At 37.7% G+C, this 22821-nt stretch overlaps 1 protein-coding gene across 1 annotated transcript in view; it reads left to right on the top strand.

Annotated features, from left to right (window-relative positions):
• GREB1 (growth regulating estrogen receptor binding 1) overlaps positions 1 to 22821 on the top strand; it is a 103044-nt gene that overhangs the window by 74696 nt on the left and 5527 nt on the right. Inside the window, exons 21-31 of the mRNA XM_033004570.2 lie at positions 1489 to 1578; positions 3416 to 4032; positions 10401 to 10503; positions 12151 to 12309; positions 14531 to 14673; positions 15425 to 15586; positions 17255 to 17459; positions 18273 to 18447; positions 19369 to 19587; positions 21932 to 22067; positions 22530 to 22730. Of these exons, the coding sequence (XP_032860461.1) occupies positions 1489 to 1578; positions 3416 to 4032; positions 10401 to 10503; positions 12151 to 12309; positions 14531 to 14673; positions 15425 to 15586; positions 17255 to 17459; positions 18273 to 18447; positions 19369 to 19587; positions 21932 to 22067; positions 22530 to 22730 (2210 nt within the window). The remainder of the gene's footprint in view (positions 1 to 1488; positions 1579 to 3415; positions 4033 to 10400; positions 10504 to 12150; positions 12310 to 14530; positions 14674 to 15424; positions 15587 to 17254; positions 17460 to 18272; positions 18448 to 19368; positions 19588 to 21931; positions 22068 to 22529; positions 22731 to 22821) is intronic.

Here is a 22821-nt window from a genome sequence, read left to right on the forward strand (position 1 = left end):
CAGAGTGGAGCTCGAGTGGGTACCTCCAGTGATGCTCACTGCCAGGAGGGCTGGGCTGGGCTGTGCCGCCCTCCCTGCCGCAGGGAAGTGTGCGCTTTGCCGTCTGGGAAGCAGTGACCCAGGGGCAGCTCCACCGAAACTGTCCCTGACTGATGGTGCCAAACCTAGGCTTACACCCTGACGATGATGAAGATTCCTCCCAAGGAAAATGTGTATAGTACAGCTGAGTAGTCTCTACCTTGTGAGGTATTAAGTAGTATGGCTAGAAAATATATCTGACCATAGTAATTTCTGTGTCTTCCTTGAAAATGTCCATGAATTCAAACTAACAGTGTAGAGTTGGTGAGTTTATAATTTCTTAAGAGAGCAATTAGGAACCTGTAAATGTGTAAACAAACAACAATAATTTACTCAGGAACTGTTGGTGCTTTTTTTGAGTGATAGTTGATGGGCACTATCAGTTATCATTAAGTTCTTTACATTTTTCTTCACTGTCTATTGTGCCTTGTAAATGTGGAAAGCAAGCAATTTTTATCCCTGTGAGTTATTTAAATCTCAACTGCTTGCCTTCATTTCCTTTTCTATGACAAGGAAGAGAGCTGGTTACTGTTCACCTATTAAGTTCTTATTCATTGATAATAAGGATAGCAGAACAAGAAGAACAAAAATATTTACGTTAATTAGATATGTACTATGCACAGAAGAATGAAATACCTGAGATCATACTCAGATTGTCTACAGTAGAGGCCTACTTCAGATGTAAGTGCTTCTGTCCATTTAGTCAAGTATGCTGAGAATATATGTGATCTGGGTCAAATAGGCTCCTAAATTGTTAGGCATCTTAATAGCAAGGCTGCTTTCCTAGTCCATGAAGTATGGTATGCTCTTCTAGAGTCCAATTCAGAACATTTGAGATAGACTTACAGTCTTAAGTTTTCTGCTGGCAGTGCTTATGTCTCTGTTTATCATGGTAAAACTGTACAGAAATATGCATTTTAACTCAGTAGCCTGAGCTAGGAACCTCAAGTGAATATCCTTGGTGGCCATCCAAATGTGGATTTTCATCACCAAAAGCTGAGATATAATCTGGCCATAAAGCTGTAATGTATGGGGTAGGAGGTAATTTCATAACGTACTGACAGAGCTCGTTGCCTGTTGGTTTCCCCGACACTGGATTAGTGAGGAAAGTAAGACATGGGTAGAAAGAGAAAACATGGTTGAGACATGCCTAGAAATTACGTGGCTGCTGCAGCATTGATTTGGTGAAGCTATTGCAGCTCACCATAGTTAGATTAGACCATAGGCTGGTCCAATATTACATGGTAAGAACAGATATTCTCCATACTGAAAACAGTGTCAGAAAGAGGACAAAACCCACACAAAGTCTTGTGTAGTTTTCCCTACTTCGACAATGTAGCTGTGCTTTCTTACAGGCTTACTTAAATAATATTTTGGTTTTGTTTTCCCTTACTACCATACATGAAACAGGTTCTACTTCAGAAAAGAGAAGTCCTATGAAAAGAGAAAGATCTCGTTCCCATGACTCTGCATCGTCATCTCTCTCTTCAAAAGCTTCCAGTAAGACCTTAAGATTATCTCTATTAAGTTACATTTAGGACATAAAAAAAGACCTTTTATTCAGCTTATTAGATAAATAATAAAAAGTATAAATCACTAAGATTTTGGTAAAGCCTATTTTAATGGGATCACTGAAGGTAACTTTTTAAAAAAATGAGGAACTGACTTCTGAAATGTAAGAAATAAGACCTTTTCTTACTTGAAAAATAATCATTGGATGGGGCACCTGAACTGGGCACTTCTTTTATATGTGCCACTGAGATATGAATCCTGTTAGTACTGTGATAGCTGAGTGTGTTCACTGAAGCCATGACAATTTATGAAAAAGAAAACATGCTTCACATTTAAAAAAAAATCTTTTGAAAATCTGTAGGAGAAAAAGCATGCTTGTTCTCATTGGTATTTTTCTTTTTGTTTTTGCTCTGGAATGTTCACTCATTAAGTTTTCACTGTTTGAAAGATCTTTTGGAGGTGGATAGTTTTTTAAATCTTTGGTTTCTTTTTAATCTGTAAATTGATGTAGAAAGCATGAGGCAACGTTGAGAACTACTAAAGCTCTTTTGTCTGATAAATTTCTTTACATGCTTTTTATGTAGGTGACATTAAGAGGAGAGTTGAATAGAAGTGGGGGATATAAATTGTACCATAACTTCATAGAAGTTGCAATCTCATGCAGCTTTTAAAAACGTGGGTTTTTTTTGTCAGCGACAGTAAATTCTTTTTGATCTAATTCTAGTTTTCAACATTGTGACATGCATATTTGGTCAATGGTTTATTTTGTAGAAACACAGTGGTGTTTACAAAAGGACAAAAAGCTTGAAAACATTTGGATAAGCTTCATCAACACTTTAATTATCAAAATGTTCTGTTCTTCTTTAAAGTCCGGCTGTTTGTCAGTTCCACAGTGTCCATGTGGCCTGCCTGTGGCTTTGTAGCCTCAAATTGTCTGTGTTAAAGAAACCTTTTTTCCTTTGTTTTCTTTCTGTGCTCTTCAATACTGGTATTTTGAGAGATGTTGCAGTGGTTTTACTTATAACCATTCATACTGCCAGTGATATTTTTTGTATTTATTGCTAATGTCCTTTAGTAGCTACTTTGGATTAATATGCAGTTAGTGTATATCTTACTATTTGCTCAGAACCACTTAAAATGAGGCCTTAAACTTTCAAGAAATCTTAGTAATTAGAATATATAAGGAAAAATATACCTCTTAACAGAAAATCAGCAATTAGCTGATCTACGTGACATATTCAAGGCCAACACTTCTGAGTTCAGGATGTGCTCTGAGCTGACCAAAAGCTGTATGAATGCATTAATGCATTATGTAGGACCAGAGACTTAAGAACCAGGTGCTATTGTCTCAGAGTGCTGTGGTGATGAGACACGAGTGTCAGATCAGAGCTGACTCAGAGAACTGTTTCTAGTTGTCAGTCCGTGTAGACATTTCTGTAGTCTGATGGTGTAATAGCATGGGAATATTTATTTTCTTACACTCTTTTAAATGATGGTTGCAGTAATTTTGTATTTGCCTTGTGTGATGAAAGTATCTGATGAACACCTTAAGCAAGGAATGGATGAGGGAAGTAGAGGACAGGACAATTACTGACATCTTTCCTATGTACTTCAGTGCTTTAAAAGCCACTTCCTGCATTAAGATGAATACCCCAAACTAGTCCCATTAGGACTCCTTATATGAAAAACATTGAAAGCAAGAACAGGAGCGGGATTACAATGTTTGATGGATACTCTATCTAAATGATTTTTTTTTTTTTTGTTAAACTATGTCATTGACTAGCAGAGATAGTTGCACTGTGTTGAAATACAAATTTTCTTTTAGTTACAGCATTCTGCAGTGAGTCATCTCCTCCTTTAATTGCAGCAGGGGATACAGCAAAATCCCCCCACCAAGTCCTAAGCAACAGCACTGAAGAAACTACAAATAACTATGAAAGGCAGAAGCAGAAAGTAGACAAGGGCGCACAAACAACAATCAGCAAACACTTGCCGCCAGTAACTGAACAGCTGGATACGAAACAAAACATAAAAAGTGCCCACATTTCCATCACCTTATCCTCCTCCTCACCTTTCTCTTCTTCTTCTTCCTCCTCTGCACCTACTCATAACTCCTTCATCCTACAGACCTCTCAATGCTCCATGACCAAAGCATCAAAACAGCCTCCCATAGTTTTCCTGCCCAAACTGGTTTATGACATTGTTACTTCTACGGACAGCAGTGGACTTCCCAAATCATCTTCCCTCTTGCCTTATCATTCTGTTATGTGGGCAAGTTCTTTTCGTCCTCTTATGAGTAAGATGATGACTTGCACGGAGCAGTCTCTATACTACCGCCAATGGACAGTTCCCAAGCCAATCCATATGGACTACAATAATAGAAATGAGGGCAGAATGGACACCTTCCATCCAAGAAGGCTGCTGCTGAGTGGGCCACCACAGGTGTGTAATAAGAACAAGGTATTACTATTGATTTATTTTGTTTAATTTTACCATAATCTCAGAAGAAATAAATTAGTTGTTATTATTCATACTTGAAGGGTTTTTTTTTGGTGGAGAATAAGTTGCTTTTACTTTATTTCTTCATCTTTTCCAGCAAAATAATCTTCCTTTCCTTACTGTTAGCCTCAGTTCAAGGACAATGAAGCTGTAGCAATGTTCATTTTCTCTCAGTCCCTCTCCATTAAATCATTTAAAGACAGCTTGCTTAAGGTATAGATTTCATGTATAATTTCAGTTTGTTAAAGTTGAATATTAATTTACATTTAAATAAGGATCAAAGATCTTCACATAACCACTTTCTTATGATCAATCTGAAGATGGCTGAGAGTTTGTAATTAAGCTATTTTTTCTTTTTCCTCTGCACAGCAGACAGAAATAGAAGCTGTTGTAAATAATACATGCAAGAACGTCAGCTCAACATTAGCAGAGCCATATTTACAAGATGAGTAGCTGACCCAAGAGTTTTAAATTACTTTTAAAAGATACATGGAAATGGGTATAGTCCTAAGAAGATCCTTCACTTCTAAATTCTCTAAGAACATTTAGCACTTATCTCTGAGCAAGGTATCTCCTAGTTCAATGCACACATTACATGCTAAAGGTAATATTGTGCCTCTCATGTTCTGCTGAAGCACAAAGCAACAGGATAGGAAGAGACACCAGGGCTACTGAGTGCACACATATGTCCTGTGAACCTCAGAAGTCAAAAAGGATAAATCCAAACCAAGACAAAGACCCATGTTGCCAGCTATTGTAACACCAACTCAAAGAATTCATCTGAAGAGAGTTACTGATTTAACTGGCCACATGATCCAATCTTCTATGCCCATCCATTGCAAAAGGAAACTCCATACTGCTATTTGTTAAATTACTGTAATCCATTGTACACCCAAATTTATGGTGCAGTAATGTAGAAAGAGCATAAATGGCCTTTTCATATTGGGACTTCCTGCAAATGTTACTGTCATTAATAAAGTATTCGAGAAAGTACTCTAGTGAGCAGTTTTTCACTGTCCATGCCTTTGATCTAAATTGTCCATGTTTGCCAAAGACTGAGGTTTTATGTGCTCAAGAAACTGAATTTCATACTCAGCTGCAGCATAAAAATGAATACATTCTGGTAGAGAGATGTTCATTTCCATCTCAAAGGAAAACACAGGCTGTGGCAATTTTTGTTAGAATTTCATATGCATACGCATCAAACTCCACAAAGATACTATTCGCAAAGCCACCCTAAATATCCCGATTAGCCAATAAGTAAATATTTCTTTGCTATTCATTTGGTTATAGGCCACAAATGTAAATCTATGATTCTCAGAAGAGTCATTTAGAGAATTCTGTGAGCATACTACACACACTTGGTACTTGCCATTTAACTAATTAATTAAACAGGCAGCTTATTTATTCATCAGCTCCATTCCAGAGAATGGTATTCACCACTTTTCACTATTGAACCTTTTTTTTTTTTTTCATATATTGAATAAGACTCCTGTTGACCCTCTGTACAGCGGTGAATTTCAGCCTTGATATCACTTCTTTTATGTGAAACTCCATCTCTTCTTCAGCTGTCTCCACCATGCAGGTTATTTCCTAGTCTTGCATTGGGCCATACAGTTAGATAAAGGACACTCATCATATGTTCATTCATTTTATGTTCCTCAGTTCTTTCTGAGGAATATACCTGTTTCACACAGAACAAATTCACATGCATCAAGTTAGTAGTATCATGTCTTCTTCCTAAGTATCAAAATCTATTAATTTCAATATGCAGAAAAAGACAGCAGTTTTGCTTTCTTCGCTATTTTAACCCCCCAAAGTACTAAAAACTCCTGTAAAGCAAACAAAGAGCTGTAAAAATATGTTGACTATTTATTGGTTTAAGGTACAGTGTTTCTTCTAGGGAATAGTTACAAGAAAATATCTATAAATTAGAGTTGCCCTTCTCTTTTTAGGAAGAAATAATTTTGCTTCCTGAGATAGGTTTTATTCATATTTGTGTTTGATAATATTAATATTTTACATGGACTTAATGCTTAATGAATGAAGAGCTATAGGCAGAAGCACAGGCAAGTATTAGACAACACCTATCTGAGTGTTAATAATGTCTCAGCCAAAGTATAAGACTGCCAGAGTACTATCTTTTCAAAAATTAGAAAGTAGTTCTTTTCTTTATTGGGCAGCAATTACTTTACTTAAATTCAAATCAGGAAGCAATTTGCTGGCTAAAATGAAAAATATGAAATCAGCAGAAGAAGAAAACTAGGCCCATTAGTGAACCAAAATTATAATTCTCACTGTCAGGGTAATTAGTAATAAAGTACACTCACCCTTCTCTCACAGAGACATTTTACCCTTTGTACTGTTCAAAATGTTTTGCTAGAAGATTTGATGAATATTAACTGGACAATTATGTACATTAGAAGGCAATTATGTACATTAGAAGGCAATACGTGCATTATTTTTATGAGAGGCTTTAGGAAATGCAACGAAAACTGGATAGGTATAGAATATAAATATTTATCTGCAAGTTAGTTCAAATCATTGAAGTTAAGCCATTGGTTAGTGAGTATGAATAAATATGCACCACCATGAACAACATGTATTATATCTATGGCTAGAAATCTAGTCCCTAGTGCATCCAAGAAAATGTCTATAAGGAAGCCTAAATTGGCTAAAATATTTTTCTTAGAAACACTCATCTTAAAGTTCCCCAAATTTCAAATCAAGGTTTTGTACGTTTGGTTTTTAACTGGATATTACAATTTAGAACTACCATTTTCCTTAAGTGTGGAAGCTGCTCATGAGCATGGCTCAGTCCTCTGGAATCACATCCAGGGAACGAAGCAAGCCGGTCTTAAGACACTTTCTAAGGAAGAAAGCTGCTGTCCATATTACTTTGTTTTCCCCTACTCCTATTAAAATCTTATGACAATGGAGTTATATACCCTTCAGCTTATGTAGGAAAAATATTAGGGAAATATTTAATATATCTGTTGTTAGATGTGTTTTAGAAGAATGTAGCAAGTGGAAACAAGGAGAAGAGACAGCACCATTTGACCAGCTGTCTGTGGACATCAGCATGTTTTCTGTGAATAACCATTGGTTTGCAGACCCCATTTTGAAAGCCATTACTGTGGTATGTGAAGAACTATCTCACCTGGAAATTAAAATAGAAAAGCCTTATGGAATTATTTCCCCTTTTGCCATATTTGTCTGAATGTGAACACTGACATAAGATGACACTTTATAGCAACATGTAAGAATAGTAAGGTACTTCTAGGGGTCCTGGTGTCCGGTGTCTGGAACAAGTTAAAAAAAAAGGAATTCATTACTGTTAGACCTGCTGCAACTTCACATTTGGATGTCAATTCCATGAATAAGCATGGAGGCACTCATGTAATTTCTCTGACTGAAATATCTCTCTCTCAGATTCTTAGACAGTTTGCTTTCAGTTTATCCTTGATTTTTATGGCAAATACAGTTCAGCGGTCAAAATCTTTGGAGAGCTTTCCACTCCTCTTAGATAATGTATGTCTTTGACACAAAAACTAGACCTTCGTACCACTTGAATTTTCTGCGGGAAGAATTTGAATTCATATTCCTTCTTCTTGCTCATCTACAGATATGTTCCTCATGAATGAAGAGCTGTAGGGTAAACATATTCTTAGTTTTTTATGGGCCAAATCATCCCTTGCACTAAGGATGAAAATAGAAAATGAAATACTAAATCTTTGCAGGCCCCAAATTCCTTAGTTATCATAAGTTTTCATAAGATTTGAGATTTTTACTTCTTAGTCTTCTGGGATTTTCCTCTTCCAAGTGATTCATCAGACTTCTGTCTTCCAAATTCAAGTGGATAGGAACAAATTAGAGTAATACTTCCGTTATGTGGGAATATTGGCCCCCCCAGGTGCCTTATCTGTTAGGTCACTGGGCACTGCCACATATTTGGGGAACATCTTTCTGGAAAGCACAGCTCTCTATGGTAGCAGCACCCCTCATGTACATTTTGTTTCAGGAATTGTAAAAGTGCAGCCCAGTTCCAGGTTCCTTCCTTCTTTTTTTTTCTTGTTTGCTGATTTTGCGTGTAGAGCAAGGACAGGATATGGAGAAAAACACCTTGCTCAGAGTACTTCCTTACCAGCTGTTGTAATTGTTAATATATTATATCATGCTTAAGCCCAGAGGCACTAATTAGGATCAAGACAGCATTGTGGTAGGCTTCTCTATAGATGTGTAAAGCTACAGCCCAATCATGATTCTAGTTTAAAATTTCTTTGCGGATCTTCTATTTTGTTGCAGTTGGGAGATGGAGGATGTACAAATATGGGGCTTTATGCTTCAAAGTTGTACGTATCCTGATAGTAGGATCTCTTTGTCTCTACCTACAGTGCCCAAACTATCAAAAAGAGAGGTGATGACAGATGACGCAAGGATTCTTTGGGGAGATGTGGAAGCTCTGTTTGTTGACAGCTACTCAGTATTTTCAAACAAAGACACTCTGCAATTCCATTTTGCCTAGAGATGGTACATACAGAAAACAATACAGTTATTTTTAAAGGTGCATTTACCTATCTGGTCATGCTACAAATTCAGTTGTTCAAGGTTCTTCCCTTCTGGAGTAAACATTGATTGTAAATGAGGAGATAAGATGTTTTTGTTTAGCTTACCAATCAGTAGCCATTGCAGACAAGTTTATAACCTTGTTCCAGAGTCAGTGGAAAGATTCTCATTAGTCTCAATGGGTTTTACATAAAAGCCCAGACTGGGAGTTAGAAACATCAGGTCCATAGGCTGACTATGGTCCATACTATCATTTCCTCTATTCAAAGTCACTTTTTTTCTCTGTTACTCATGGATAACAGAGAGCTGTGTGCCAACATATGGTCTACCACATGTATCTGAAAGGCTTCTTTGATTCTCAGTAGGGATAATGGTACCCTTTTCCACCCTCGGCAAACAACTGTTTAAAGTGCAGTCTGATTTATTAAGAACAATGGATACTGAACTTTGACCAAAACAAATCTTTATCCACTCTTGCTTCACCTTCAAAGCCTCAGTTTCTCAAATGTTGAGAAAAAATGAAAATTTCACTTGACAGATATGGAAAATTCTAAATTCAGTACTATGTTTAGTAATTCAACTCCCTGTGCTTCTGCCATGTCCTAGCACTAATGGTAGTGAAGCTGGGTTTTCAATTCAGTACTAATATAAACTTAGTCTAAAATCTGATACCACTTTGTGAAATCAGACAGTTGTAGCAGAATGTGTCATAACTGATCTACATGTCAACCTCCCCTGTGCAGGTGTAACATTATTCTTAAGTTGTCAACTGGACATCAGTGCCATTCTGAGGCTGAAGAATACACACACACAGAAAATCACGTCCTGTTCATCTCCTTTGAGAGTGACATGAGCTTGCTGGTCTCTTTTTTTCTTGTTGAAACCTATTATGTACTGCTTCCTGGTCAAGTGTAATTGTTTGTAAAGCTGTCTTCTTAGTTATGACATTATTTACTTGATGTTATCATCAGCAAACTTTATGTGGAAGACACAGAATAATCCATTGAGTAAATAATTGGCTGTGGCTTATACCTTTCAGCTGAAAAAACTGTAAAAAGACAGCAATACTATTTGGTGTAATGAAGAGAAAATGTGTATAGTGTGTTGGTGGGGTAAAAAAGAAAGGAGAAAGTTACAATGTTAAGATAATTTTAAAATAGGCATTTAAAAGATAATTTTAAAACAGTGGAAGGAAAAGAATATATTTACAGCACAAGAGGTGGAGCAACCCATTGTTATATATACCATGTCCTCCAGGAGTGGAAGTGGACTGCACGAGTTCTATAGATGCATGCCACTTTGTTCTTCAGGATAGTCAGTGTACTTCAGTAGCAGTCAGTGCACTGGACAATTATTGAAATATGAAAGGGCTGAGGTAATTCATGAGTTATCTTGTAGTTTGAGGAGGTTTATTTAGAATATTTTATAAGTTTGTATGGATTTTTAAAAGTTCATTGCCTATGTAGAAACTACAACATCAGCAGAGAAAATCCTCATCTGTGGGCCTGTAAATTAGACCTGTGATATAAAATTCATTTTCTAAACCAGGTTCCTGCTTAGAGAGAACAAAAGTGCTGAGCATTTAAGCATTTCGTTTATGCCAAGGAATATACAAATACAGGGATATGTAAGCGCTGAATATTAATATCTGGTTTCACTGCAGGTGCAATTTCCAGATATGTGGAAAAGTAACATGTTGAAAAATGAAAGTTTACTTTCGTATTTTCTAATTTATATATTTACAGATAGGGAAAACAGGTGCCTATCTGCAGTTCCTCAGTATTTTGTCCCGAATGCTGATTAGACTGACAGAAGTGGATGTTTATGATGAGGAAGAAATCAACATCAGTAAGTTCTTGATATAGAAGTATTTGCTTCTGGAAATTGTAGGAAATTGTTATGTTAATTTGAAAAGTATTCTCTATATTCTATGCCATTCACCTTTTCAATTAATTTATATTATTGAAATATTTTAAGAAAATTTTTGTGTGATCTTCAACGTATTTTATTATTTTATTAATCATTTTAGAGTTTAGTCTTCTTACAGTAAGAAAATCACATACCTTTTTTTTTCTTGTAGTGAACAACATTTATGTATATCAAACCAGCCATTGTTTTTGAGTTTAGAATTGGAATGAATTTTTGTGATAAATTATATAAAAAGAATCAGTGAAATTCTGGCAGATTTATACCATGAGGAGCAATGTCATATTTTCTAAGTACATAAGACTACATGAGGGAGGAAAACAGTTCCTGCTCTCTAATAGCTAATTTTAGTCAAACTTCCTTTATTTACAGTGTTACTCCCCTATGTTTTCAGATGTATTTCTGTAATTAAGGGCTGGATTACATAGAAAAATACGGGTGATATTTTATGGTATATGTCTAATTTTGCGCTAAAAGCATGCCCACAGTCAGCTGTGGAGAGTCTCGGGTGGGTGTTACCTCCGTCAGACCCTGGCTGGAAGCCGTTCAGTCATTTTACTGTGGGACTGTGCTTCAGCTCTTGTCTCTGAGGGCTTTTTGGGGCAGTATCCAGGAGACTTCCTCCACACTGAGCTGTGCCCGAGAAAGAGGCAGCTATCACCCAAGGTTTATGGCAAAACTTCTGGGAAAGGTGGCTAGTCTGCTACAGGAGAGGTTTGTGCAAGCTATCCTTTGTATTTTAGGCAGGATTTTAGAGGTAACTCACAGTCAGGACATGAAGATAATTTCACCATTTGACTAATTCCACTTGAATTTCATATTTACTTTGGGTGCCAGAAGGCAGGGTCTCACCTGTTGTAAATAATCATTTCATCTATACTCACAGACATGGACTTACGGCTCTGTACAGCGGCTTACAGCTGACCCCCAAACGGAACTCCTCATTACTGTCCATTTTACTCTTGTCAGATCTTTCATCATCTTGACAAAGGCAGAAAAGTATTTTGTAAGGACTTGTGTACATCTGGGGTTTTATGTCAGTTAAGCTGTTTCAGAAAAAGGCATGATTTTCACTGCACATTATACCAATACCACTTACTATTTTTCTCCTATCCTAGGGTGAATTACCTTTGCTTACTCTCTTATTACCGGAAGGAGCATTTGACTTTAACTCTGCACTATACTTAATACTGCAATTTCTGAAGCTTTAAAAGGGCTTCTTTTCCTCAGTGAGAATAACATGTCTTTCCTCAGCTGAGTTCACAAACGCAGTGGTCAGTGGAGAGATCCCAAATGCCTGGATGCAGGTAGATCAGCCTTACCAGATCTTTGACATTGTTTTCATCATCATCCCACCAACTGCTCCAGTAGGATTGCAGAGATCTTAAATTGAAAACAACGGTTTAAAAGCCAGAATTACATTGAAGTGTGAGGTACATTTGTTCAAAGGTGAACATCTTGATGCATCATAATATTACTTCCTCAGAATGGCATAGCGAAGCCATATATAGCAATATAAAGAACTTTAAAAATTGTAATTACATGAATTCTTATTTTCTAATATCATAGACATAAAGGAAGAATCTGATCAATACTACCATCAGCCTGGAGATATGTGGCCAGATTTGGAGACATTTAAGAAGATGCCTTTTGACTACACTATCCATGACCCAAAATATGAAGATTCAAGTCTGATTTGTTCAAAGCTTCAGACTATAAACAGTGAAGGTTAGAATTTGAAAAATGTAGATTGGTGCACATATATATGTATTTATTTGCTTTTAATGTGAGAATCCCGTTAAACTTTTAAACTGAGTGAAATTATCAGAACTGCGCTTGACTAAGTAATAGTGAAAAAAGATTTGAAGTTTGCCAGATTAGGCACTAAAATATGAGGTTTATAAATGTTTTATGGAATATTACATAGGTAGTCTTTCATTTTAAAAGCTCTGATTCCACAAAAAGTTTGTGTATTTGAATGTTTTTATGTAGTAGCATTGTCCTGCTCTGTTGCAACGGAGTGACTTATGTGGGTAAAATTATTTATGTACTTAAAAGTGTTTATAGATTTATTTTTTAGGTTTTGGTTTAAGTTTGGAAGGTGTGAGATGCATATATCCAGATCTAGATGCATGGAGTATTGAGGTGTGAATTAGTCCTCTGAATTAGCCAGCTGGACATACACAGGCGCATGGGACTGGGTAGGATGTATCCAAGCATGCTGAGGGAGCTGGCCAACATCATTGTGAGGCTCCTGTCTATCATTTTTGAAAGGTAACGACAGTTGGTGGAGGTTCCTGATGGCTGGAAAAAGGAAAATGTTATGCCCTTCCTCTACATGATAGAAGGAGGATCGAAGAAATTACAGCCTAGTCAACCTACCCTCAGTCCTCAGAACAGTTATAGAGCAAACTCTCCTGTAAGCCATGTCCAGACCCGTGAAGGACAGGAAAGTGATTGGGAGCAGCTAGAATGGATCTATCATAGGCAAATTGTAATTGGTAAACACGATTGCATTTTATGATGAGATGACTGGCACTATGGACAAAGGAAGAGCAGTGGTTTTATCTTGACTTCAGCAAGGCTTTTGTCACTGCATTCTATGATATCCATATAGCCAAATATGGAGAGAGATGATTTGGATAGGTGGATTGTAGTGTGGGTGGGAAATTGGCTGGACCACTGAGCTCAAAATGCGATGAGTAGCACAAATCTAACTGACAACTGGATATTCATGGCAATACTCAGAGACTGATAATGAGGCAAATACTGTTTAAGATTGCCATTAATAACCTGGTCAAAGGGACAGAATGCAATGTCAGCAAGTTCATGGATGATACCAAACTGGGGGGAGCAGTCAATATGAAGGAAGATAACACTGACATTGAGAAAGACCTTGACAGGCTGGAGCAATGGAACCTCCAGGAAGGAACCTGAGGAACAGGAACTTCTTATATTTCAACAACGGTAAATCCAAGATCTTGCACTTGGGATGGAATAATTTTCTGCAGCTATACAAGATTAGGGCAGTATAGAAATGAGTCTAGTGGGTAGCCACCAAGATGGATAGCGGCCTGAAGCACATGATGTACAGAGAAAATTGAAGAGAATTGGGTTTGTTCAGTCTGGAGAAGTCTGGCAGGGGCATCTGACTGCTGTCTTCAACTTCCTAATGGGAATTTATAGGCACAAACTATTATAGATACACAGCATAAGGACAAGAGACAACCGACATAAGTTGCAACATGGGAAATTACAATTAGATAGCATGAAAAATATTTCCAGAATAAAAGTGGTCAAACCATGGAGTAGGCTGCCCAGAGAGACTCCACTCTTAGTGATTTTCAAAACTTGAGAGGACAAGAAACAACATTGCACAACCTGATCTGATGCTGCAAATCTGAGTGAAATGTTTGGCCAGATAACATAACAAAAGTCCTTTTCAGCAGAAATTGCATTTCATCTTGCTTCAGTGTCCCACAAAGGAGACTCTTTTTTAATATGTGGAGATTTGCTAATGATCGACATTACTAAATCTGCCAAGTTCATTTCACATAATCTACTGTGATGTCTGTCACAGGATGACAAATGTCTGTCATAAGACTCCTTTTTACTATTTGTTAGTTTTGCAAGCATTCAACCAATAATAAAAACAGCAACAATAATAATTCTAATAATCTGGCTTCGTTTGTACCTCAGCCTTATGTGAAATTTGTACAGAATTATCACAATCATGAATTTGAAGATACTTCTTTGTAGTCCCCTTTGCTGTATATAGCAATTTATAAAACATACTATGCTCAAAATGAATTCATAGTTCGTTTTGCATGTGTTTAATCCCATCATTGTTCCTAGAAGCTAATTACAGTGACAGAAGGTTTGTCACAAGGGAATGCATGCTGGCCTTGAATATATGTTACATTTTTGTTGTTGTTTTTTTTTTTAATAGATAGATCAATGAGCAGGAGACAGGAGGATATGTATACACGCCGTCAAACAACTAGGATGAGATTGTCCAAGTATGCAGCATATAACACCTACCATCACTGTGAACAGTGTCATCAGTATATGGGTTTCAATCCCAGGTACCAGGTAACGATTTCCAGATATTACTCTGCAGATCAGAAACTGAAGCAGACTTGACCCAAACATCACTGTACATTCACCGTATTTCAGTTGGCTTAGAAGTTAGTATGTGTTAAAAACAGCTGATTTACAGGTTTTGTTATTTCTTGAGATTTGCCTGCCTTGACCAGACTGCAGGTTTGGGGACATCAGAGAACTGATTGTTGCCTCATTTACTCTAGCTTATTCAGTGTTGTGATCTGTATTCTACACGTATACTACTGGTTAAAACTACTTTCCCAATAAACTTTTCCCACTGGGACTTGCTTACATTTTCACCTGAGTAACTGCAAAAGATGCTACAGGAGTAGCCCATCATAGATTAGTCTATATGTGGCGTACAGACTGTTATTACTCAGAGTAACTCTCCAATTTGCTGCCTATTAGATGTGAGGAAGAAGTCATTAGCAATGCAAATACTCTTTTTTATGTGTCAATATTTCTGAAAGCAGAGAGTGTCCTGTAAGTATCGGTACCATCTGCAAGATGAAGCTGAAACAATGGTTTCAAAAGAGGGAATAGTTTAATTTATAATTTTTTTAGTGTATGCTCTAGCCTAGGGGCATTTCTTAACACTTAGTGAATGTAATGCAAATCTAATGCAATACAGTAAGTGACTGTGTCTTGTTTGTTAATGTTATAAATCTGTATTTGCTACACTGCGACCTTGTAGTTTGAGTCTAACCACTGGAATTACCCTATTTTTTCCTATCCTCAGCTTTATGAGTCTACTCTGCATGCATTTGCCTTTTCCTATTCTATGCTGGGAGAAGAGATCCAGCTGCATTTCATCATTCCAAAGTCAAAGGAGCATCATTTTGTCTTTAGTCAACCAGGAAGACAATTGGAAAGCATGAGGCTACCACTAGTCACAGATAAGGTAGATGGATAATTATATTTATGGCCTTATACGGGAGAGAGACACCACCCAATTTAAAATTTGGTGAATTAGGATTCTTTACACTTCTGGTCCTGTTGTCAAGAGATAATGAAGGTTTCCTGATACTAAGCTTGTATTTTCTCCCAGAAAGAGAGACATGAGGCAAAACTATCAAGCCACACATAAGCTGTTGCTTTTGCTCATTATCAGGGTTGATCCTTTGGTATAAACAATCTTATCTGGGGCAAAAGGTCTTTGGTTATGGGTTTAAGATGTTAAAGTGAGAGTGGTTTCAGCAATGAGCCTCAGAGACATGGTTTTGTTTATCATACAGTTACTAAGAGGAAGCAATTTTTTACTGCAGAGGAAGGCAGTGGATTATCCTGTCTTATTCTGCATAAATGCTCTGTTGCTTTCATATAAAAAAAAGGCTTTCAAAGAATCTCTGTCATGGATTCAAGACTGTCCAAAGAATCACATGTCATGCTTGTAGAAAACACTTTGTAAGATCATCCATCTGACAGGCTATGCAAATTCTGACATTGACCTTTACAGTGACTCCTAATATCCATGTCTGAGATGAAGCTGTGCCGTGATCAGGCCGCATTGCTTGGAGGACTGAAGCAATTTGTGGAATAGCAGCAAGCTTCTATCCTGGGGAAAATAAGCTGCTTTCAAAAAACAATAATGAGTCAATACCACCCTCCAGTTTGGGCTTTTATGTCCAGTTCAAGCTTGAAACAGGAGAAGTCAGGCAGCAACACAGCAGCAACTGTGCAATGTGAGGATGAAACCTCCTGCTCTTCCTCACCCAGTAAACCCGTGCTTGGCTATGAAGTCAGAACAGTGCACTGGGTCCTTGTGAATTTTTTTCCTGCTTCTGCCGCTGACCTGCTTTGAGGCTTTGCCAAAACCATTTATTCTTCCTTTTCTTCTTTTTTTTTTGCTCACTTGCTCCGAAATGGTGCCTGAAATCTTACTGCAAGCTTGAAAAGTGATGTGGGATATAGACTTAGATTATTAAACCATTATAAAATATTTTTCTTGATCCACTTTAAATTCCCTTTTTTGAACTCCACTGGCATCAAATCCATCATTTCATGCTTTGGCAGCTTAAATCTGGAGTGCTGAATTGTCAGGCCTTTGGAGAGTCTCTGGAAAGAGACACACTTTCAATCTGAGTCCTGAATGACCTTAGTAGGAACCAGGCTAAAATCAGTTGCCCAGACTGGAACAGTCCTGGCTGTCTGTCGAAACAGGGCTTTCAGAAGCTGTACTGTCAACCTTGGAGGCACCTAGTGAGTTTCAGTGCATTCAAGACTGGGTAATAGCCAGTCAGAAGGGTTGTACTGCAGTTTTGGAGCAAGGTGTTTCTTACCAACTTATGTCCTATGGACCCAAATCCTTTTCCAGATCTAGCCTCAAGGTCCCATGCACTTGGCAGGTCAAGGTTATCAGTCCTATCCAGTCCACCACACTCTCACCAGTCAAGTAAGCTAAGTGATAGAGTTTTATTTTCCCCAGCTCTGTAAAAGTTGCTTATTTTCCTATTAAGCTGATTTAAAATGTAGCAGTTTGTCCAGTGTCAGTGAATCTGATTTATTCTCCTGAAGGATCTGGTTCTCTTTGTTTAAACAAGACAGAAGCTCACACTTCTTTTATTTACAGAGTGAAGATTACATAAAAAGCCCCACTTTTACTCCCACCACTGGTCGTCATGAACATGGGCTTTTCAATTTATATCATGCAATGGATGGAGCCAGTCATTTGCATGTTTTAGTTGTCAAGGAATATGAAATGGCCATATATAAGAAGTATTGGCCCAACCACATCATGCTTGTTCTTCCAAGCATTTTCAACAGTGCAGGAGTAGGTAAGTGTAACAAAAAGTTCCAACAAATGCAGACACATGACTTGGTCCCTTGGGGTGTTGTTACTTGACAGTGAAATGTAGACACACACCTTGTAGCTAGTGTATCTGATCTGGTGATCTGGATTCTCTTTGAAGACAATGTGTCACAGTCGAAGATGCAATTCACTTAATCCAGGTCACCCAAAACAAGTTAGATTAATTGTACCCTAGAAATACTTACTCTGTTGGTTTTAAAGGGAGCCGAGGGTGTTAATTCAGAAGGAGTTGCCTATTCTGTTTCATCATGGAAATAAATTATGTACTATTTGCATAGGCAGTGATGCACTGATTAGATACATCTCTTAGGTAGGTTCTGCTAATATAATATCTGTGAAATATTCAGCAGCTTGCTTTTACTGGTGGTATATCTTACAGACAGCAGTAGTGACAAACATTCAAAGTAGATTGTCAGGGGAAATTGTTCCCATGTTATTCAGTTGGTCAATTAATATCTCTAGATATTTGCACTAAGAGATGCTAGTGGAGCCAAATACCTGTGAGGTTAAAAGAATCAGCCACTAAACACTTAAGACCCTAGCAAATCTTTACCACAGAAGTCAGGCTTCATTTTGTGTGCTTCCCGGTGAGGTCCGATAAGTCACGTGCTTGGCAAGTGACATAGTAATTTGGCTCTGGGGAGTGTTAGGATGTTAAAATCTTCAGAGTGATTCATACCTTGGTTTGCAGAAATATTCACTTCAAAGGGCTTCCAAGTTAAAAGCAAACAATTTCTGCCCCTACTTTTAATCTGATGGTTTATGTCATTGCTTTCAGGTGCTGCGCACTTCCTGATAAAAGAGTTGTCTTATCATAACTTGGAGCTTGAACGAAATCGGCAGGAGGAGCTGGGGATAAAACCCCAGGATATTTGGCCTTTCATTGTAATTTCAGATGACTCCTGTGTTATGTGGAATGCTGTAGAAGTTGATTGTTCAGGAGACAGAAAAAGGTAAATAGAGTAATATATGTTTTATTCAGCTGATCTCTTTTAGTCCTTCACCGCATATCAGATTTAAAATTACGTTTCATATGCTACAACTTTTACCCTGTACAAACTGAGAATAATATTTTCCTAATGAGAGAAGTACCTTCCCCAGATATCTGCCTTTGCATAGCACATAGTTTAGTGTCTGGGTTTCATTCCTGTCTCGTGAGGATTTAAGTGCCCTGCAGCCTTTGCTGTATAGCTTGACTCTGGTTCCAACTGGAACTTGGACTGCAGATTTCACACTCTGTAAACAATCCCTGATACACTGGGCAAGCATGGGCGTTCAATGTACATTTTTAACAGGATTTTTCTAAGGAAGCTAAAAGACATTTCTGTGCAAGTTGTGCCACAGTCCCAGTCTCTATGGCTCCTTTATTAGCTCCCCAAATCCCCAAACAAGTATTTTTTGTTTTCATTACTTTATGACATTGTTTGTACTAGATATTTTTATCTATTCCCAGAATGGTGCTATACAGGATTTACAGCAAACCTTCAAAGAGAACTAAACTCAATGAAAACTGAGATTTATGGACTCTAGGGGTGGGCTAGGAGGATCTTATACTTTGCACTTAAGTTATGGCACAAAGTCAGCAACCCTCCCATGGTCATTTGTAACATTATCCAGGTAACTTTAAAAGTTTACATATTTGAGTGAATATTTTGAAAGATCCAGACTAAGTTTCAGATCTGTCATAACAGTCCCCACCACATAAACACTAGTTAAATTTTTATTAGAGTGAGAGACAAAGTTACAGTACATACAACACTGAAGTTATCTACCTGATATTCATAACTACTTTCAACTGTTAAGTATTGCTCTTCAGCTGAATGAGATTCTGAATATTCTCCATATACTTTAACACATTTTTGTAATTATTGTAGTGACTATGCATGGACTGAAAGAAATGTTTCCTTGAAGCAAATTCTGCAACATATTGAAGCAACTCCCAATGTCACTCACTATGCCTTAATTGGTATGAGGAAATGGTCCAGTAAAACAAACAGGGCTGAGATCAAGGAACCATTCTCATGCTGCCATGTGCATGATTTCATTATGCTGAATGTTGATCTGACACAGAATGTACAGTACAATCAGAACAGGTAAGTGGATCGGTAACATCTTTCAACAGAAATAATGAACCAAATAAAGAAAGTTTTACAAAGGTTCTTGTTTTTTTTTTTTTTTTGGGGGGGGGGAAAGTTGTTAATGGGACAAAGACAGATTTTGGTTTTTTTACTGATGGTGCAAATCCTTCCCAAATTGCGAGCGGTTCTAAAAATACATTATTTTCCATAGTTCCAAATAAACAGTCATATTTCAATTACAGGGGACACACTCAGCAGTGTGCCCTGCAGCACTGGTCCCCCAGTTGTCTAGTCCAAGTGGCCTTTTGGCAAACCCTGTAATTCCCCTCCTGCCCGCTCACCTGCACTCCCTTTCAAAGGAAACGGGTTTATGGGTGAATGGTGCATAACCAAGTCTTGTTGTGACATGGAATTGAGATATGGCTGGGCTTTTTACCCTGAGTAGCACAACACTGGAGCATACTGCATGTGTGCTCCTCAGGACAATCAGAAGAAAGGAATAAATAAACCTCGTTAACATGGATGGTTGTTTTGCACATCCAGCTCTCTCTGAAATCCCACTTCTTCATCTATTGTGCCACGTAAGATATATCAGTTTATAATACACAGTATTACCACAGTTACCAGAACTGTATTCACTAGGTGCATCATCTCACAGAATTTCACTGATCTATGTGAAATAAACTGTGGGTTCGGTCCCATTTCTGAGGGACAAGCATTTATTACAACAGAATGAAGTAAACATCACTAGAGGTGGGACTCACTTGTCTAAAGCCGGTCTTTAGGCACCTCAGAATATGCAAGAAGTCCATATGGGGCTGACAGGTATGACATGAAATCTACATATGTTTTTCAGTAAACTGAGTGGGATACCCCAGATAATCTAAAATGGCTTTACACTCCTAGACTTGGATATCCGAACATCAGGCACTGTACTTCTCAGGAGAACTCTCCCAACTCAGGAAGATGTCTTCTGAAGTCCAAGTTTACTTATAACTGAAGGGAAGCAATTTTACTTTCATTATTCTGTGGATAAACATATGCCTTAAATTTCTGTCATCACCAGCCTTACACTTTAAAAGAGCGTTTTAAGTTTGCTCCCGTGCATCTCCTAGTACAGAACTGTGCTTCCAGGCTGTCTAACTGTATTACCTTATGAAGCATTATGAAGGGCTAATGAAGAGAACAACAATAAAGCAAAGTGATAGGAACACAGGCAGCAATGTTACAATGTCAGGAATGCCGGATCACACCACCCATTTCCTGCCTGTGTCTGTAAACCCTGCGTGGCTCGCGGTAATCCTCTGTGTGGGTGCAGTTGAGCCTGAAGTACTGCATGACATTCCAAGCCTGCGCTGGCAAGGAAAAAGGTACATTTTAAAACACAGAGACACTGACAGTCAGGGCTACCAAATATCCATGTAAATATTACTAAGATCAAAGACAAAATTTTAAAAACCTGTAATTAAGTGCCATGTTTCTCACTGATGTTGACTGTTGCAGTAGTTTCTCAGCTCTCTTAAAGCCAAACCCTGGATATTAATTCAATGGTTCTGCACATCATCCTGTTTGCTGTGTAATGTATACATTCAAAATGGAGAATTGAGAATGAATTTTCCGAAGGCCAGAGTATTTGTATTTAGTCAGCTTTAGAAGTTTAGCTTTTATTCTGTTCCATCTTACTTTCAAAATGGGTCAAATTTAGCTCAGGGGTGTTTGGCCTCATTCTGCTTAGTTTATTCCTATGTCTCAGCAGTTCTGTTGTATTCAGAAAAGACTCCTTGTCTTCAAATAGTTTTTGTCTCTAATGTAAAATGACATTATTTCTGTAGAGGAACATTGAAAAATTTAATGGATATTCATATTCTAAGGGAAAAGCGAGTAGTCAGAGACCTCTGCATTTGACAAATCAAATGTAGGGCCTCATCCATTTCTGTGGAAGTCAAAGGAAATAATTTCTTTGACCTTATTTGGGGTAGTAACATGTATAGTATTGTATGTGTTTTCTATGTAGCTATTTTCTACGACTGCATTATTGTAATAAAAGGCAAAAAAAAAATTTAATTCCTAGGTCTTTTCCCTGCCAATTTACTACCTTTCTCCTTCCACTTTCCTCCGTGTCTCTGGTCCTTTCCCTCCCTATGTGGTTCCTTTCCTTGTTCTGGTCTTGAACTTATTCTAACCCAGTTTATTATTACAAAGCTGAAGCCTCTTTCTCTAGCTGATAGGTTCTGGTGGAGGGTCAGTATATTTGATGCCTGTCCTTTCTACAGCGCTGATCAAAGACCCTGAGTCCTTGCATTTGTTAGTATGTGATGAGAAATATTCCTCTGACCTGCTATGCTTTTATTCTTTACAGATTTACATGTGATGATGTTGACTTCAACTTGCGTGTCCACAGTGCTGGCCTTCTCATCTGTCGGTTCAATCACTTCAGTGCCATGAAAAAGCAAATTGCAGTAGGAGGACAGCGATCCTTCCACATTAAGTCTAAGGTGGGAACTGAGATCTCTGCTTCATTGTTGTTAAAACTCTGTTTTCCTTTTTTGTACCCTGTAACCCGGAGAGGTGAGGTATCTTGGTGCATCACCGGTTGCTAGTAATGAGGTATGTCTGCCTTGTGTTTTGTGGGTTTTTTTATTTCTGAAATCCACAGTATTCTTGGTGCAAATTCACCTTTTTTTTATCTATAGCTATTGAATTGCTCATCTTCATATGAGTTCCTATGTAGGAGTACTTTGGGTTCAAAGAAGAAACTTTAAAGACTCTATAAATACAAATATAATTCTGTGAGGCTGAAACCTTTTTGATAGCAGATATTTTTGGTTGAATGACTTTGCTTTTATATAAATCTTAAATTTGTAGGATAGAGATATATTTTAGACAAACCAAAGTTCAGATAAGTATAACTTTCTTGTTCAGGATTGATCTGTACCAGAAGTATTTTTTCCTCATAGGTATCTGACACTCCAGTTTCAATCTCCCCTGCCCAGTACATTTGTGCTCCTGACAGCAAGCATACCTTCTTGGCAGCACCTGCTCAACTGCTCCTTGAAAAATACCTCCAGTATCACAGCCATCGCTTCTTCCCTCTCTCACTGAAGAATTATAGCAATCCAGTGCTATCTGTGGACTGTTACCTTAACTTAGGACCACAGGTACTGAACAAAATAATCTTCAACCAGCTCTAGAAATGTACAGACTATGTTTTGGATGAGTTTATTGATACATTCCTTAATATTAGTTAAA

The sequence above is a fragment of the Tyto alba genome, unplaced genomic scaffold (assembly GCF_018691265.1).
Source record: "Tyto alba isolate M040663 unplaced genomic scaffold, T.alba_DEE_v4.0 Super-Scaffold_40, whole genome shotgun sequence".
NCBI lineage: Eukaryota > Metazoa > Chordata > Aves > Strigiformes > Tytonidae > Tyto > Tyto alba.